This window comes from Meles meles, chromosome 1 (genome assembly GCF_922984935.1).
Source record: "Meles meles chromosome 1, mMelMel3.1 paternal haplotype, whole genome shotgun sequence".
In the NCBI taxonomy this organism is placed as follows: domain Eukaryota; kingdom Metazoa; phylum Chordata; class Mammalia; order Carnivora; family Mustelidae; genus Meles; species Meles meles.
Window position 1 is genome coordinate 153,460,173 of NC_060066.1, and position 19,711 is coordinate 153,479,883.

A 19,711-nucleotide genomic window follows, 5' to 3' on the forward strand; every position below is an offset into this window, starting at 1 on the left:
AAATGCCCAAACCTATAGACAATGCAAAGGCAATTCTGAAAGGAAAGTTCATAGTGATAACTGCATATATTAAATAGAAAGATCTCCAATAAATAATATAACTTTATACCTCCAGGAAATAGAAAAGGAAGAACAAACTAAGCTTAAAGTTAGCAGAAGGAAGAAAATAACAGAGATCAGAGTGAAAGTAAATGAAATAGTGACCAGAAACACAATTGAAAAGATCAATGAAACTAAGAGCTGATTTTTTGAAAGAATATATAAAAAGACCCCTGGCTGGCCCAGTCAGTAGAGCATGTGACTCTTGATTTTGGGGTTGTGAGTTCAAGCCCCATGTTGGGTGCAGAGTTTACTTAAAAATAAAATCTTAAAAAAAAAAAAGATACACAAAATTGATAAGCTAACTAAGAAGAGAAAACTCAAAATCAGAAATGAAAGGGTACCATAGCGCTGTATAGCATCATAAGAGACTACTCTGAATAATTATATGCCAACAAATTAGATAACCTAGAAGCAATGGATACATTACTAGAAACATGCAATCTACTAAGACTGAATCATGAAGAAATAGAAAACCTGAACAGACATATAGCAAGTAAGGAGATTAAATCAGTAAACAAAAACCTCTCAATTCAGAAAACAGGAGCAGAGGGCTTTACTGGTGAATTCTACCAAATATTTAAAGAATTGATGCCAACCTCAAACTCTTCCAAAACCTGAAGAGGAGAAAGCACTCCCAAACTCTTTTTATGAGGCAAGAATTACCCTTGATACCAAAACTATATAAAGATATTATAAGGAAAGAAAGCCATAGACCAATATCTCTATGAAATTCTCAATGAAATATGATCAACCCAAATTCAACAACACATTAAAAATATCATACACTTGGGGTGCCTGGGTGGCTCAGTAGGTTAAGCTTCTGCCGGGTCATGGTCTCAAGGTCCTGGGATTGAGCCTCTCATCAGACTCTCTACTCAGTGAAGAGCCTTCTTCCCCCTCTTTCTCTGTCTGCCTCTCTGCCTCCTTGTGATCGCTCTCTCTGTTAAATAAATAAATAAAATCCTTTAAAAAAATAAAAATAAAAATATCATACACCGTGATCAAGGGGGATTTATCCCTGGGAAGCAAGGATGGTTCAACATATGCAAATCAATAAATGTAATATACCACATTAATAGAATAGAAGATAAAAATAATATGATCTTCTCAATAGATGCTGAAAATTTGGCATAGGAGAAATATGCCTTAACATAATAAATACCTTGTTCTGAAAAATCCACAGCTCACATCATACCTAGTGATGAAAACTAAAAGCTTTTCATTTACGATCAGGAATAAGACAAGAATGCCCACTCTCACCACTCTTATTCAACATAGCAGATATTCAAGAAAAGTAGAATGAATGAACGACATTCTAAAGAATAAAGGAAAATGTCTTTCCCTATATAGATGGGAAAACCCATTAGAATCTATGGAATGAAAAGGAAGATATTTGGATTATTAATCACTTAATTAAAAGGAATTCATTATGAGGCACCTGGGTGGCTCAGTGGATTAAGCTGCTGCCTTAGGCTCAGGTCATGATCTCAGGGTCCTGGGATCGAGCCCCACATCAGGTTCTCTGCTCCGCAGCGAGCCTGCTTCCTCCTCTCTCTCTGCCTGCCTCTCTGCCTACTTGTGATCTCTCTGTGTCAAATAAATAAATAAAATCTTTTTTAAAAAAAGGAATTCATTACATATGTATTATATCCTAATGTCCTTTCTTCTTCATAACTTGACATTCAGAGACTCACTGACTTAATCCCAGATTACTCTCTTTCCATACCATCCATCACTGCTCTAGCCAAACAGCTACTTATCAGTAAATTAGTGCTAAGGTACTGTTATAATGGCTAAGACAAAAATGTCAACCATCTAGTCAATAAGGAGGTAGACATCCACACAATTTACTAAGATGTAAGATAAATAAGATAAATATTAATGATAAAGACATAAACAACATGCTATGTAGTGAACCAAAGGAGCAACTACTTCTTAGCAGAAGATTGCAGTGAATATCATATATTCCTAGGCTTTAAGTATGAATCAGACTTTAACAGGTAGAGATAGAAAGTGAAAAAAAAAATTGTAGAAGGAGCAATGTGAGCAAAAGTGAAGTTATGAACTTACCTGACTCATTTAAGGAATTGTGAAGAGTTCAGTTTGGACTAGAACATAAAATGTTAAGGGCAAAAGTTAAAAGAAAGGAAGCTGGTAAGCTAAGCAGAGGCCAAACAGTGGAAAACTTTGCATGACATAAGGAGCTTGTGCCTCTATTACCTACAGTTTCAGAGTAGAAGAGTAATGTGCTTTGCTCTCTGTACTAAGAAGATGACCAAGGCATCTGTGACGTGAATATGGATCAGAGAAGTGAGAGAATGGAGGCAGCTTCAAGGAGAAAAGAAAAGAAGACAAGTCAATAGTGGAGTGGCTAGTAAGAGAAAAGGGGCCAATCTAATGAAAAAATAAGCTCACAGAAGCCAAAAAGATTTGGTTAGAAGTCATGCTAGGGAGATGCATATGGAAGGAAAGAAAATAGTGTTTATTGAAACTCTATATTTGGATTACTTTCTTGTAGCCCAGTCTGTGCATGGCCTGAGTGTAGAGAGCAAATGGAAAAGTGACATTAGAAGAGGGCACTGGAGATAGTCATGGGGCAGCTCATTCCCATGTAGGCACGTTGAGGATTTGGGACAATTTTTTTATAGGCAGTAGAGCTGAATTGCAGTGATCTTAGCCAGAGAGTGAGATGATCAGCCTCCTTTTTTTGTCACAACTATCCCTATTCTGGCTAGATTCCAAAATACATTATTTCCTCTTCAATTTGTTATCCTTTTCTCAAATCCTTGTCAATCCCTTCAACTTGTTACCTATCTCTTAAATCACTCCTACAAATCATACACTAAACCTTAATCCAGTTGTCTACATTTTCTATTCCTATACATTGACCAAGTAAAATAGCTTAGTTCTACTTAAATCAATTTTCTTCAACATCATCTTGTCCTTATATCTGATGAGGGGTTAGGATCCAAAATCCATAAAGAACTTATTAGACTCAACACTCAAAACACAAATAATCCAGTTAAGAAATGATCAGAAGACATGGATAGACATTTTCCCAAAGATGTCCAAATGGCTAGCAAACACATGAAAAGATGTTCAACATCACTCATCATCAGGGAAGTACAAATCAAAGCTACAATGAGATATACCTCACACCTGTCAGAATGGGTAAAATTAACAACACAGGAAACAACAGGTGTTGGCAAGGACATGGAGAAAAGAGAACACTTTTACACTATTGGTGGGAATGCAAACTGATGTAGCCACTCTGGAAAACAGTATGGAAGTTCCTCAAAAAATTAAAAATAGAACTACACTACAACCCAGCAATTGTGCTATTAAGTATTTACCCAAAGGGTACAAAAATACTGATTCAAATGGATACATGCATCCCCAATGTTTAAAGCAGCATTATCAACAATAGCCAAATTATGGAAAGAACCCAAGTGTCCATCAACTGATTAATGGATAAAGAGGATCGGTGTACACACACGCACACACACACCCACACACACACACACACACACACACACACTGGAAGATTTCTCAGCCATCAAAAAGAATGAAATCTTGCCATTTGCAACAATGTGGATGGAGCTAGAATGTATTACGCTAAGCGAAGTAAGTCAGAGAATGACAGATACCATATGATTTCACTCATGTGTGGAATTTAGGAAACAAAACAGATAAATGTGTAGAAGGGGAAAAAAGAGAGGAGAGAGCGGGAGGCAAACCATAAGAGACTCTTAAGGACAGAGAATAAACAGGGTTGATGGAGAGAGGTAGGTAGGCATTGGGCTAAATGGGTGATAGGTTTTAAGGAGGGTACTTGTTTAGGTGAGCACTGGGTGTCATTTGTAAGTAATGAATCCCTAAATTCTACTCCTGAAACCAATATTACACTATGTGTTAACTAACTAGAATTTAAATAAAAATTTGGAAGAATAAAAAAAAATCAACTTGTCCTCAACAATGCTCAAGATTCTTACAGTGTTTCCTTGATTATCCCTTTCTCCTATTCTCCACAATAGGTATGTCATATCATAATATTCTTCTCGAATGTTCTTCCCTACAATTTACTTCCTCACTCAGCAGGTGACTTTATTTCCTACTTCGAAGAAAAAGTAGAAGCCATTAGAAACTTTTCCAACTTTCTACAACTATGTCTGCAAACAGCATCTATACTCACCTGTATCAGTGAGGAAAGTGACTGTATATATCAGGAAGCATATCAGCAGTTTAAACTTCAAGAGTTCATGTTTTCTCACATAAAAATGTTAGGGCCAGAGACTAGAGGGGAATGGTGAAGACTTAGAATAGTAACTGGGGGACTGGGACAGGTGTACTGAAAATAAAAGGAATGAAAGACCCAGAGTCACTGGCCATCATAACAGAAGATGAGTTAATGGCGACTGCTTTTATTTTTTCTACCATGTTAGTTATCCAAAGTCACAAATCACATCAGTAGACAAGTTGTGACTAGACCAGATTTGTCAATTCAGTGTACTTTGTTTTCACGCGTGTGTGTGTGTTTAAGTAATGTCTATTCTGGGTTCAAACTCAGGACTCTAAAATCAAGAATAGCATGTTCTCTCAACTAAACCAGTCAGGCTCCCCAATCCCAATTTAATGTCTTTTGGTAACTCTAATGAGGATAATGTTTTTGACCTAGGAAACCGATGCATATTAATTCTTTGTAAAGCATTTGCCCTGTGGCTCCTTACACACTGAATCTGTTACATTTGTGGCTTCCTGGAGGGAATAATCCACCTAGAGAAAAAGAGAAAAGGGCTCTTTGCTTGGTCTTGAACCTCAAAGCCAACTTTCTGAAGTCCCTTGTGAAGCAATTGTTTTGAAATCCAGGCTTTTTGAAAGGTAAAAGAGGCATCTGAATTCCAAAAGTGTCCCTTTACAAATCAAAAGGAGAGTTTAGTTATTTGAAAGTAGAGTTTTATAATAAGCCATTATGGAGAAAAGATGGAGGATAGTTTCCAAGGAAGTCCCACCATATGAAAAGTAGAAAGCGCTAGAGAAAGCATTAAGGCTTATGTGTGAGAGACAAGGCAGGAAGAGATGAGACAGTGTCCTTTACTCACAGTGGAACTCAGTGGGTTGATAGTTTTGGGGGAAACTGAGGAGCACCACTGGTGGAGAGGTTAGAAGCCTCTGAGAGAAGCCCTTTGCTAACATGGGGTGGCTACAGAAACAAATAAAAAATTGGTATGGTATGTTAGGTGGACATCTTTGGAAAAGTGTCTATCCATGTCTTCTGATCATTTCTTTTTTTAAGATTTTATTTATTTATGACAGAGAGGTGGCAAGAGAGGGAACATAAATATGGGGTCGCTGGAGAGGGAGAAGCAGGCTCCCCATTGAGCAGGAAGCCTGATCTGGGGCTCGATCCCAGGACCGTGGGATCATGAGTTGAGTGCAAGGCAGATGCTTAATGACACTGGGATCATGACCTGAATGCAAGGCAGATGCTTAATGACTGAGTCACCCAGGCATCCCCAGTAGCTGGTTTTTTACATCTGGTGCACATTGCAGAAAAAATTTAGAGGTTCTTGGGCATTTCTGCAGAGATATAAAGAGTAATTTAGAAATAAGCATTAACATATTTTCCAGAAAGTCACAGCAGAGGAGATTTCAGTAGAGGTCTCTGTTCAAAGGAACATCATAGCAGTATCTATGAGTAGGCAGTTCCAAGTTGAGATCCAGATGGAGGATATTGAGAAGTCTCAGAAGATCAGTAGCATCATCAGCAGCATCTTCAGCAGTGAAAATCAATGTAGACAGCCTGGGCTGCAGGAGATGGCCGAGTTTCTTGAAAGCAATCACCATGCATTGTCTACACCAAGAGATCAGACTCTTGGTCTTTTTAGCAGAGGTCACAGTGAACATACAGTCCAACTCCCAGAGCCCAGGTGAGGCGAGCTATGCACCAGCCAGACATCATATGCATGCCTGGAGAGGACAACATGAAAACCAGACAACCCCCGACCCCCGCCGCAGTGTGCTATTGCTAAAATATTATAAACTTCTGTAAGCACATCTCAAAAGATGAGAGGGTTAAGAAAAAGAATGGGGAGGGGAATCTTTGAAAAACTGAGCATTCCATTCAGTTTTCCCTCCCTTCCCCATGGTCTTCTGTGCTATTTCTTATGTTCCACATATGAGCAAAACCATATGATAATTGTCTTTCTCTGCTTGGCTTATTTCACTTAGCATAATCCACTCCAAGTTTCATCCATGTTTGTTGGGGTCCATTATCAAAGGAACGAGACTGAGACAAAATGAAAGTTATGTAAAGCTTCATTTTATGTCAAGCATTAGAAGTCAGACTGACTGGCCAGGGCCGCCTCCGAAGAGAGGGACGGCTCCCAATCTTACAGGCTCAAGAATCGACTGACGGGTCAGGGCTGCTTCTAAAGAGAGCGACCCCTCCCAGCCTCACAGACTAACTTTTATAGAGCAAAGGCCATGTGGTTAAGCCTGGCCACACAGGTGGCCAATGAGATTGTAACACACACAGAAAGTTACATAGTCATGTTAATCTATATGCAGGTGGCCAAATGAATTACAATTTACCCTATAGCAGCTGTTTGAACTAGCCTATCACTCTGGTCAGAATTGGTGCCCAAGTTTGGAGCCCAAAAGGCGGGGTTTACATTCTTTGGTGGTTAGGGAGATAGTATGTGTGCTTTTTACTGATTGGATGTTTCCACCTGGCCTGACTTGTCCTTGTATTCTGGGCTCTGTTATCAGGAACTGGCCGACCTGGCTTGACTCATCCTTGTATTTTGGGCTCTGTTATTAGAAACTGACCGACTACATTTTACTGGTTTCCCGGACTTGCTTCTAAGTAAGTTTCTCGGGGTGGGGTGGGGGGGGATTAATTTAAGTTTACTGCACAAACAACAAAATGGCTGTTTAACTGAGATGGGAGTTGCTCTGGATAAGTAGGCCTTTACATGTTGATGCAAATTGTGGGTATTCATCCTTTCTGATGGCTGAGTAATATTTCATTATATATATGGACCACATCCTCTTTATCCATTCATCTGTTGAAGAGCATCTCGGCTCATTCTGCAGTTTGGCTATCTTGGACATTGCTGTTATGAACATTGGGGTGCATGTGCCCCTTTTCATTATGTCTGTATCTTTGGAATAAATGCTTTGTAGTGAGATTGCTGGGTTGTTGGGTGGTTCTTTTTTTTTAATTTAAAAAAACTTATTTTTTTATACTTTTTTCTCTAATTTTTAATTTATTTGACAGAGAGAGATCAGAAGTAGGCAGAGGCAGGCAGAGAGAGAGGAGGAAGCAAGGCTTCCTGCTGAGCAGAGAGCCCGATGTGGGACTCGATCCCAAGACCCTGAGATCATGACCTGAGCTGAAGGCAGAGGCTTAACCCACGAGCTACCCAGGTTCCCTGGGTGGTTCTATTTTTAACATTAAAGAAACTTCACACTGTTTTCCAGAGTGGCTGTACCAGCTTTCATTCCCACCTTTCTCCACATCCTCCCCACACCTGTTGTTTCCTGTCTTGTTAATTTTTGTCATTCTAACTGTGTAAGGTAGTATCTCATTGTGGTTTTGATTTGTATTTCCCTAATGGCTAGTGATGTTGAACATTTTTTCATGTGTCTATTAGCCAGTTGTATGTCTTCTTTGGAGACATTCTTTGGCCCATTTCTTGACTGGATTATTTGTTTTTGGGGTGTTGAGTTTGAATTCTTTATAGATCTTGATACCAGCCTTTTATCTGTAATGGCATTTGCAAATATCTTCTCCCATTCTGTAGGTTGCCTCTTAGTTTTGTTGACTATTTCCTTTGCTGTACAAAAGCTTTTTTATCTTGGGGCACCAGAGTAGCTCAGTGGGTTAAAGCCTCCCTTCGGCTCAGGTCATGATCTCAGGGTCCTGGGATGGAGCCCCACATTGGGCTCTTTGCTCAGCAGGGAGTCTACTTCCCTTCCTCTCTCTCTGCCTGCTTCTCTGCCTACTTGTGATCTCTGTCTGTCAAGTAAATTTTAAAAAATCTTAAAAAAAAAAGCTTTTTATCTTGATAAAGTCCCAAAAGTTCATTTTTGCTTCTGTTTCCCTTGCTTTTAGAGACATGTCTTAAAAGAGGTCGCTGTGGCCAATGTCGAAGAGGCTATTGCCTATGTTCTCCTCTAGGATATTGATGGATTCCTGTCTCACATTTAGGTCTTTCCTCCACAGTGAGTTTATATTTGTGTGTGGTGTAAGAGAATGGTCCAGTTTCATTCTTCTGCATGTGGTTATCCAATTTTCCCAGCACCATTTATTGAAGAGACTGTAACATACTAATTGGCTGGCTAATTGAACATAATGAAAAAAAAAATAAAGCCAATCACAAATTTAAAAAAAAAGAAAGAAAAAGGAAAATTGAGCATTAGTCTTCTGTAAGAGACTGAATTGATCCTAAATAATTTTTTTTTTTTTTTAAGATTTTAACCTAATCTCTACAACCAGCATGGGGCTTGAACTCACAACCCTGAGATCAAGAGTCACATGCTCTACTGACTGAGCCAGCCAGGTTCCTCCTAAATAAACTGTTTTACCTTTAATTGAGAAAGCCTGAGTTTTTCACTTTTTCTGCCCATTTTTCAACTTTATATTTTGAAAATTTTCAAACTAAATCAATAAAAAAGTTGAAAGATTTTTACAATGAACTTTCCTATTTTTCACCAACATTCATCAATTTTTAACATTTTGCCTTATTTGATTGTCTTATTTAGCTAGCTACCTACCTACCTACTTATATGTCATCTATTTTTTTTTTTTGCCTAACCATTGAAAGCAAGTTGCAGACATCATGACATTCATGTCTTTTTTTTTTTTTTAAGATTTTATTTATTTATTTGACAGACAGAGATCACATGTAGGCAGAGAAGCAGGCAGAGAGAGAGAGAGGAGAAAGCAGTCTCCCTGCAGTGCAGAGAGTCCAATGTGGGGCTCGATCCCAGGACCCTGGGATCATGACCTGAGCCGAAGGCAGAGGCTTTAACCCACTGAGCCACCCAGGCGCCATGACATTCATGTCTTAATATTATGTTTAACCATGTGAAATTGCTTATGTTTAGTCATTTTTGTATGTTCAACTCAGTACTTCAGTGTCCATCTCCTAAGAATAAGGACATTCTCCCACACAATAATAATACTACTGATGCATGTAAGAAAATCCAATTAATTCTGTAATATCTAACATACAGTCCATATTTTAACTTTTTCCAGTTGTCCAAAATGTCTTTAAGAAGTGATTAGCCTTGTCTACTCTGGTCCAGAATCCAGCTGATGTTCATTCATTGCATTTGGTGTTTATATGTCTTTAGTCTATAGAACAGGTCTTTGTCTATTTTCATGATATTGATTAAAAAAAAATAAAAGTCAAGGCCAGTGTCTTATAGAATTGCACATTTTGGATTTATTTGAGTTATTTCCTTGTGATTAGTTTTAGGTTAAATCAATTTTTAAGTTTATTTATTATTTTTCTAACTAATCTCTGGACCCAACATGGGGCTCCAACTCTAACGTGGGGCGCCAGCTTCTGGCTGACCTGACCAGGTGCCCCATAGTTTTAGGTCAAATATTTTTGATAAGAGAGGCACCTAAGTGGCTCAGTGGTTAAGATCTGTCTTTGGCCCATGTCATGATCCCAGGTGCTTGTTATCTCTCTCATTGGCTCTCAAATAAATAAAATAAAATCCTAAAAAAATATTTTTGATGAGAAAACTACATAGGTGACAATTGCATACTTACTGAGTCTCATTAACCAGACACATGACACATTGTTCAGCTACTGGTGATGGTAAATTTGTTTGTTTAGTTAAGGTGGTGACCACAGATTTTCCATTATACAGACACATTTTCCCCTTTTCAATTAGTAACTAATATATGGAGGGGTGCCTGGGTGGCTCAGTTGTTAAGCATCTGCCTTCTGCTCAGGTCATGATCCCAGTGTCCTGGGATTGAGCCCAGCATCCGGCTCCCTGCTCAGCGGGAAGCCTGCTTCTCCCTCTCCCACTCTCCCTGCTTGTGTTCCCTATCTTGCTGTCTCTCTCTGTCAAACGGATAAATGAAATCTTAAAAAAAAAAAACAAAACACAAAAACAGAACCCTGATATATGGAAAAATATTTTGAGACCATATGAATATGATGTTCCAACAACCTTTTATCCAAAGGCTTTAGCATCTGTTGATGATCCTTAGCTATTATATATTACATTGCATTGCCAAATGATGATTTTTCAAATTCTATAATTTCTTCTATATTTATTAGTCCAATCCTTTAAAAAAAGAGGAAATAACTCAAATTCTATCTCTCTCTTTTGAATATCACTGTAGATTCATGCATTTTATTTTATTCAACATATTATAATCTATTATCATCATTGTTCTTTCTGAGGTTCAAATATTCTTTTTCTTTTCTTTTTTTTTTTTTAAAGAATTTATTTATTTGTATATCAGAGAGAACACAAGCAGGGTTAGTAGCAGACAGAGGGAAAAACAGACTCCCTGCTGAGCAGGAGCCTGATGTGTGGCACTTGATCCCAGGACTCTGGTATCATGATTGGAGCCAAAGGTAGATGCTTTACCAGCTGAGCCACTCAGGTGCATCTGGTTCAAATTTTCATATATTTGATCAGTAGGCAACCACTTCAAGCTGGCTCTTTTGTCCTCTTGGTTTGATCTTATTAGTATTTGAGCATTTCCTTGCTTTCTGGCACATCAAGATGTTCCAGATTGACCCAGTACTTTGGGTGCCACAGACCTGGAGTCGTTTTTCCAAGGATCTTCGTCTCCTTTAGTGGACAATGGTATTTAGAAACCAAGATCTGGGTGCTAGTTGTGTTCATTGCTGTGGAGTGCATTGCTTCTAAGCCTAGATGGGCTCCAGAGCACATCTGAGTCTTAGTGTGAAAATTTAACTCTCACCCAACCCCCAAATTATATTTATTAGGCTTATTCCAATGACTCATACAGTGATCAGAGTGGTATTTTAAAAGATTTTCCTGCTTAAAGTCATCACATACTAAACTTCAGCCACATTGGTCTTCCTTAAGTTCCTCCAAAGCAAAAGTCTCTGAAAGTGTTCAAAATAGTCCGTTTTTTAAAACCTTATTCTTTAAAACTTTCAACTTTTTGTGTATATTTTACAATGTACATTATGTTAATACATAGTACACACAATGTAAATATAACCAAACAAAAATAGTTGGAGTTTTGCAAGCAAAAAAATTTTTTAATTGATGACATGCCCAATCACTTTGGAATTTGGAAACCACTCCTCTCATTCTCAATTTTCTACTGGGGGCCTTTGATGTTTCCATAAGGAATTTACACGGTAATTTTTCTGTCCTATAAAATTATGAATACTGTGTATGTATGGATCATGTTTTACTTTGTTGTATAACCAATCACCTAGAATAGTGACTAGCACATAGTATTATTCAATAACTATTTGTTGGGTACATGTTCAATAGAATAAATAGAAAAGAGAAAAGGATGGGAAACACAATTTGGCCCATTGACAAAAATATTGCAGAAACATTTAATTATTTTTCATGCCATTTATTTCACATGTGAATTGCTCACTCACATATGAGGGAACCAGTTGGTAGGTAACTGGTAGACTGAATAAAAGAGCATTGTAATAAACAGGAATTACCATGGAGGGAGTTACTGCAGTTTTAAAACATTTAGGGGTGAGGGGCACCTGGGTGGCTCAGTGGGTTAAAGCCTCTGCCTTCGGCTTAGGTCATGATCTCAGGGTCCTGGGATCAAGCCCCGCATCAGGCTCTCTGCTCCGCAGGGAGCCTGCTTCCTCCTCTCTCTCTGCCTGCCTCTCTGCCTGCTTGTGATTTCTCTCTGTCAAATAAATAAAATATTAAAAAAAAAATAAAACATTTAGGGGTGAATAGATTAATTAGAAATTAGAAGAGGCCACATTGAACATTCTGTCCTTGAGTAGGCCAACTGGAGTATCAAAACTATTTTAGTGTTTTATATATACTCCATAAAATCTTGATGGTTTAGCTGTGTTTCATACATAATGGACTATCTCTATCCTTGCATCTGTACTCTGCCTTATTTAGGCCAGGTCTGTGGCACTTCCCGTAGAGGAATTTCTGGGTAATTTAGTAAAGGCTTAGCTTTAGGGTTTCTTGGCTCTCCCAAATTCTTTCTTTTGTTTCTTTTGGTTTTCTATGAGATTGAATTATAATTGGTATACATCTCACTGTGAGTGCAAAAATGCTCTCTGTTAAGTTCCTTTTAGAGGGGCATGGTTCTAGAAGTTAGGTGACAGTAAAATGAATTTAGTAAAATTAAATGAAATTTTCTTTTTCACAGATTCAACATGATATTTTCAATTGCTAGTACTGAGAGTGGTGTCATGGGTAAGTCAGCTATCTCTGTAGGAGAGGTTTGCTCTGAAATTAGTGGTGTTAGGGGATCTTTTTGTGAAGGTTTTCCTAAGAAACCTAGAATTTACATTTAAGCCCCCTAAATGATGTCTCTGAATTTGATGTCTTTCTGTGCAATTCAAACGTGCATAAGTCAAATTATACTTCTTGTGGTCACAGGAGAATTAGAATGAAGAGACAAAGACTCTATAAACTCTCATTCCAGGGGTCCTTCATTTAAATTCAGGTGAAATTTCATTATAATGAATCTGTGTCAGCCTGGTTACCAGAGATAAAGGGAAGAAGTGTTATTTAAGGCTTCATTTAAGTCTTCATGCATCCATAGTGGTATGCAGGAGGGGGAAGGAAGATAGACTCAGTTTCCCCACTCCTTCACATATTGGATTTTGAGCAGTAAAGTCTCAGGGTTTTTTTTTTTTTTTTTTTTTTTAATGCACTTGTTGACTAGCCACTCTCTTCCCACACATTGTCCTTTCTTTCCTTTCCTTTTCTTTCTTTTCTTTTCTTTCTTTTTTTTTTAACCTTTTTTAGTTCTAGTCACAGAATTGTAGGTTCCCTTAAAACCTCTGCTGAGGTATTATTTTTTTTTCTTTTTGCATGTCAATTTTAAAAATAAAAGATCTTTTTTTTTTTTCAAAAGTGGATTCTTTTGACATCATTTGGTATTAACATGATTAAAATCATTGGGGCTTTTGTTTTCCCTTTTCATTTCCCCTATAGTAGTTAATTTATAGTTAGACATTCAATATAGAATATTCCAGCAAGAAACACTCTTCTGACAATTATATTTTTCAACCTTTTTACTGCAATTGCAGTAACATATAATTAATGCCAATTATGCCTTGTATAGTATGAATTATATTTTCATTTTGGTCTTTAGTATAATATGTATGAAAGTTCATTTACCCTGTTGAGCTTACTTGCTACTTTCAAATGAGGAACATGTATTCCTTTCCTCTATTCTGATTATCTTTTACTCTATGGGGAAACTTGACAGGGCTAGAATGATCTAAGAAGAATGATTATACTATATCTAACTAAAGTTGCCATTTTAGCACCATGACTATTTTTTCAAAGTATTCATTCAGAACATTTCTGTAAGGGAAATAGAGATTAGGCCAATTTTATCCTTCTTTTCTTTGTCTTCTTCATCATCATCATCATCAAATAAAATGTGTAAGTTTCCTTATGCCAGCAGAATCACATGTGACTTAAAAATTACTAGATTTACTGTAGTTATTCTCATTGGTGGCTCCAAGAACAGCCAGAAATGTAGAAACACCAATCTCTCAGATATCTCTCTTTAGAAATCATGATTGGTTGGACTCAAATTCTTGATCTTTAGTTCTGAGGGCATGTAGATAACATCAGAACCAGAACCTTACCCAAGGATTCCATTCATGATGTAAATTCAGAAAGAGTGCAAAAAACGTGTTACGATTTTGGGATGCAAAAAAAAAAAAAAAAAAAAAATCTCAGGATATTTATTAGAGCTGGATGGAATCTTTGAGATGATATTTTACAGACCAGAAAACAGAAGAATAGAGGACTTCTACGAGTTTTCAGAGGCAGAATTCAAAACCAGGCATTTGAACTCCAGTGTTCTTTCTGCTACACACCAGTGATACTGGGGCTACTTCTGGCTAGTGGTACTGAATGGAATCACTGGATATTTAGATAATCAGATTAGGTTGGAAATGTAGGGAGGGAAGGGAAAAAAAGTGTAGTAAGATCACTGTTAATTAGTATATGGGTTTAAGGGAAAAGTTAGCTCCTGTAAAGGAAAAAAAAAGATTTTGTATTCTTTTTTGTACACTGGTAACCCCCTCACCACTCTACCCCTTCTGCCCTTCTTTTGAAGCCTGGTTACTACTTTTCCATTCTCAGACGGATTTTTTTTAGAAAAAAAGATTATTTATTTGACAGACAGAGATCACAAGTAGGCAGAGAGGCAGGCAGAGAGAAGAGGAAGCAGGCTCTCTGCTGTGCAGAGAGCCCGATATGGGGCTCGATCCCAGGACTCTGGGATTATGACCTGAGCCAAAGGTAGGGGCTTCAACCCACTGAGCCACCCAGGTACCCCCTCAGACGGATCTTAAACTTTTGCATGCCCTTGCAGTCCTGGGTCACTGGTGAGATTCCTTCTCTAATCAGCACGCCAGAAGAGGACAGCTCCTCTAGGAAAATGAAAACTTTCCAAACCCCCAATCAGAAAGAATGCAACCACTGGGACAAAATTTGTACCGGAGACCAAGAAATCACTCCACCCCCCCCCCCCACCCCTGTCCCTCTAACATCTGAGAGCTTGAACTTTCTTCCCTCTATTCCTACAGCCCCAAGGGAACTGTCTTGAGTCCTCGTTTTAAAGAGGTTTAAGGCGTGAACTAGGTCATTCCTCCCAAGTGTCTGGGGGAGGGCTGCCTCTGGAATTAGATTTCCCATCTCCACTGTCTTCCAGTTTTCCGCTTCCCTTCTTGGTTCTGGAGGGGCAGAGGCATTCGCGCGCCCCGGGGCTCATTCGGAACTGGTGCCCCGGAGGAGGCTTTTCGGGAACTCGGTGGCTGGGCCGAGTTGCTAGAGCCCGTGCTCATTCTCTTGCAGTTAGCGAGAGTTCTTGTTGGCCTATGGAGACGGGTGTCTTTCGCGCCCGCCCCCCCCGGCCCCCACATCATGTCCAGCCGCCTGGTAAGGGGTTTCGCAGACCCGAAGGAAAGCAGGCAGGCCGAATGCGGGCCTCACCAGAGTCGGGCTGCCTGGCTTTCCACTTCCTGGCCCCAGAGAGCCGAGGGCTCCCAGCTTCCCCCAGAAGCCACCCGCTGCCGCCACCGCCGCCTTCCCCAGCAGCGGCTGCTAGATGACGGCGTCGTCACTGGTTGGATTGGAGGTGGCGGCTCAGACGGGACACCGGGGTGGGGGAGTGGGGGAGGGAGGGTGTGGGCAAAGGGGAGGTCAGCTCTGGGCGGGCGCTCTGGGGACCCTGCGCTGCCCCCGCCAGCAGCTGGAGCGGCACAGCAGCATCAACAGTCGCCGCCGCAGCCACAGCGGCCACAGCAGCGCTAGCGCGAGGCTCGCAGCGCTGCGCGGCGGAGAGCTGAGGGGCGGCGGCGCCCGCGCCAGCCGAGCCGAGCCGAGCCGAGCGCGCAGCCTGGCCGCCGCCGCCTCGCAGATGCCATCACAGCAACAAAGGGCTTGCTGAGCGGAGAGCCGCGGCGAGAGCTCGCCTGGAAACCGCCGAGCGGGCTGCGGTAGCCCGGCGGCAGCCGGAGGAAACGCGCGGGGGGTCTGGGGGAGGGGCGGGGGCAGAAGATGGCTAAGAAGAGAGGGCCCCCCAGCATCAAGGGTGAGTTCCGCTTCGTTCTCACCTCGGCCCAGCCCACCTCCCACCCGCGGTCCGCCCCGGGGTCCTGCCCGTTTACATCCAGACTCCTCCAGGTGGAAGGTTGCCTGCAGGGGAAGAGTTTGCCTTCTCTGGGAGGTGGAGGGACCTCAGCACTGCTGCATCTCCCTTTGCCTCCGGGGAGACTCTGACAGGAGTTTGTCTCCTTTTTCTAACCTGGGGAAACCTGGAGATTCTTTCTCTCACCCCACCCCTTTCCTACTCCGAGAGCTTGGGTATCTGTTGCGCGTTCCCCCCTGAGGGCACTGGGGAGAAAAGAGACTCCTGGCTCGTAGCTTCTCGTCCTTTTAGGAAACAGGCTGCATGTGTGTGCGTGCGCGCGCGCGCGCGCGCGGGACTGTGTATGCTTGAGAGAGAGAGAGAGAGAGAGAGTTTTTTCCTTGGTCTTTCCTATTCCCTCCTCCCAACCTCCCCTCTCCCACCGCCCCTGCATCCCTAGGGTGACAAGTTCTGCATCCATTTTCCCAACCTCCAGCCTGAGGAGGTAGTAGCTGTCTGCCTCTCCTTTCGCCCAATGGTCAAGAGGAGTTGCTACCGGCCGGGTCCCTGCACGCTATTTCCCCCTTCCCGACCCGGACAGGCGAGCAGTGCCCCCTGTTGCTCCTTTGGAACCGGGGTTTCCAAAGTTGGGAAGTTCAGGGAAGGAGAAGCGATGGCAGAAAGGACAAGGAAGAGCTTGTTGCTGGGGTGGTCCAGGGCTGCACCCGGGAGGGAGCCTCGTGGGCAGCATCCGACTTGGCGGGGCAGGGCACGGAGGGTGCGCCTCCCGGACTCGCAGAGCGCTGCGCAGCGGGAGCTCGTGTACTGGCCTCAAGCGCCTGAAGCGGGGACTCGTAGAGGTCGCAGGTCGCCGGCTCCCTCCCACTCCCGCGCAGTCGCTGGGGAACCGGCGGTGGCCGAGAGGCTGTATGCAGCACTGCAGAGAGGTGGAAGTCAGCTCGGTAACCACGCACGCGGAGGACCGCTGTGCGCCTGGGGGTGGGGGCCCGGACCTCAGTAACTTGGGGAGGAGGAAGGGCCGGTGCTTGAAGTTGGATTTCGACCCAATGGGCCGTTTGGACCGGTAGGTGGAGACATATTGTGCCTTAGGGTTATATAAAATAGGACCACCACTCTGAGATGGGAACCCGTACATTATTGAATATAACGGCTAGGTTATAGCAGCGCGCTCGGCTTTGACATGCTTCTTGCTTTTCCCCCAAGTCCTGCTTGTGGGAGCTTAGCTCCACTCTAGAGGTCACGTAGCGGGACACAACTTTACCCTGGTGATTCGGCGTTCTTGTTAATTGCTCTGGGGTACTCAAATCACTTACTAGAAAGGGTTTTAAACCATGATCCTTAATCTTTTGGAAGATTTTTGGAAGATGTTACTACAAAACACCTGGGATTCTGTTTGAAATATATATATGTATACACACACACACACACACACATATATAATCAATGTATTTTCTTTAAAATATAATTCCTGTAAAATGGAAAAGGCCTTAAACCTGATTTTTTGTTCTTCCAATGAATTAGTATATGTTTATAGTGGTAGGCGACTTGAAGAATGAGAGGATATATTCATCTTCTTTTTCTTTACGGTAATATCAGATAATTCCTCTATACCCAAATTGACAAGGTGCATTAGTTGCACTTTTGTTTAGCTCCTTTTTTAATGGAACCATATGGCCTGATGAGCAAAACAGAAGGATTGTTTTTCAGCACTGCTGATGTGGCTAGCCATTGGCAGGAATACATTTCATATCCACTCCAAATCTTGCAGATTGTAAATGGTCCATGAACAGTGGAAAAAATTTTTACAGTTTTGTAGTACATGCTTAGAGACAACCTTACTCTTGAAGTTAACCTGGGTAGAAACACACACACACACACACACATCCAAAGAGACCAAATTAATGAGAAGAGAACCAGTATAAGAGGTTTGATGAAAAGACACCTCCTTTTAATTCTCTCCAACCCACCAAAAAACACCAAGAAATTTTTGCTTTGGATGCCAAGCATCCAATCCAAGATTGTGTGTATTTCTTTAAATTTAAGTTGATAGCGAAATAATTGAAGAATAGTGGTTAATAGAGTTTTGTCATTTAAGTGTTAACAGTTCTTCTGGAAGAATTAATCAAGCTTTCCTAAGATTTGTGGCTTAAAGAAATTTCATTGCAGTTTTTTAAAAATAAGGTTTTCTTATGCTACATGTTTTCCTTAAAGGGAAAGGTATGTTATTTTGCTCTTACTGACTTGGGCATTTTTTCCCTGTCTGCTAATGTTGAATTTCTTTCTTTCTTTTTTTTAAACCAGCTTATTTAATTCTTAGAAGGAAAGATGCTTGTTTTTCTTTTTTAAGCCTTGGAGTTTCACTTTGGCAAAACAGGTTTAGTGGTGACCTGCTTCAATTTTCCTTTTAAAAAAACAGCTCTACAAAAGCATCTGACTGCAGGCTTGCAGAACTGCTTGCTTTCAGACATCTGCTTGTAAGCTACAACTAGCTAAATGGAGACTGCCTGGTAGAAAACTAAATTGCTCAATTTCTGGGCTTTTATTTTTTTTTTTTCTTTTGGCAGCCTGCTAGGGTAAACTTTGCAGGATAATAAACCATAGGTTTAACAGTATTCTATGCTGTGTTGGTTATCATCTTAGGAAAGCTGCTTCTCTGCTTAGATACACTGCATAGGGCCAGAGATCATTTGTTGGGGCATGTGACAAGCAAGTTGCTCATTGGCTTCTGAAGTCCTAGCAATGGATACTATATACCTAGAACAGCTAGAAATTGGCCAAAGGGAAATGTAGTTTCTTTTTTTTTTTTTTCTCATTTTATTTATTTTTTCAGCGTAACAGTATTCGTTCTTTTTGCACAACACCCAGTGCTCCATGCAAAACGTGCCCTCTCATTACCCACCACCTGTTCCCCCAACCTCCCACCCGGAAATGTAGTTTCTTAACACTAACAAAAGAATAGGATGAGTTGGCAGGATTTCTCAAGGAATCCTGGCATTCGTTTGTGATACTTCATCAAAAGGTTAGCTTTTCAAAAACACAAGTGGAGGGGTGCCTGGGTGGCTCAGTCGGTTAGGCCTCTGCCTTCAGCTCAGATCCTGATCTCAGAGTCCTGGGATCTCGCTCCACATCAGGCTCTCTGCTCAGCAGGGAGTCTGCTTCCCCCTCTCTCTCTGCCTGCCTCTCTACCTGCTTGTGATCTCTCTCTCTGTTAAATAAATAAATGAAATCTTAAAAAAAAAACAACCAAAAAATGCAAGTGGAATATTTATCAATCCAATATTTATAATATTTTATTGAAAAATGCTGTAGTCCATGATCAATAAAAGTCTTATAAACACAAGTTAGTTACATTAGTTATGGTGACCTTAACCACTGTGCCCCCCTTCCAATATCAGTGCAGGATTTCTCAGTTATTTAAATTTAAATGTTAAGTTATGCTTGGGTTCATCTTCATGCATTCATTCAGCACATATTTACTGAGCACTGAACACATAGCAGGTTCTGTGCAAAACATGAGGGACACAGTGATGAGCATGATGGGCAATGAAGAGTAAGTGCATTGGTAGGGGGCCTGAAAGGAGCAGGTAAACAATCACATGAACAAAAAAAGTCGCAGTTATGATACCATGAAGAAAATAAAACAGGACAAAGAGGCAAAGGAAAAGAAAAAGAAAGAGAGAGAAACCCAGAAACAGACTCTATATTAACTATAGAGAGCAAACTGATGATTATAAGAGGAGAGTGGATGGGGGAAATAGC

At 40.9% G+C, this 19,711-nt stretch overlaps 1 protein-coding gene across 2 annotated transcripts in view; it reads left to right on the forward strand.

Moving 5' to 3' along the window:
• Positions 1–15,784: 15,784 nt before the first annotated feature.
• The window catches only part of SLC44A5 (solute carrier family 44 member 5), a 424,145-nt gene continuing 420,218 nt past the window's right edge, over positions 15,785–19,711 (forward strand). For both annotated transcript variants that reach the window (XM_046024493.1, XM_046024485.1), the window contains exon 1: positions 15,785–15,895. In XM_046024493.1, coding sequence (XP_045880449.1) covers positions 15,862–15,895 — 34 coding nt within the window. In that variant the 5' untranslated portion in view covers positions 15,785–15,861. The remainder of the gene's footprint in view (positions 15,896–19,711) is intronic.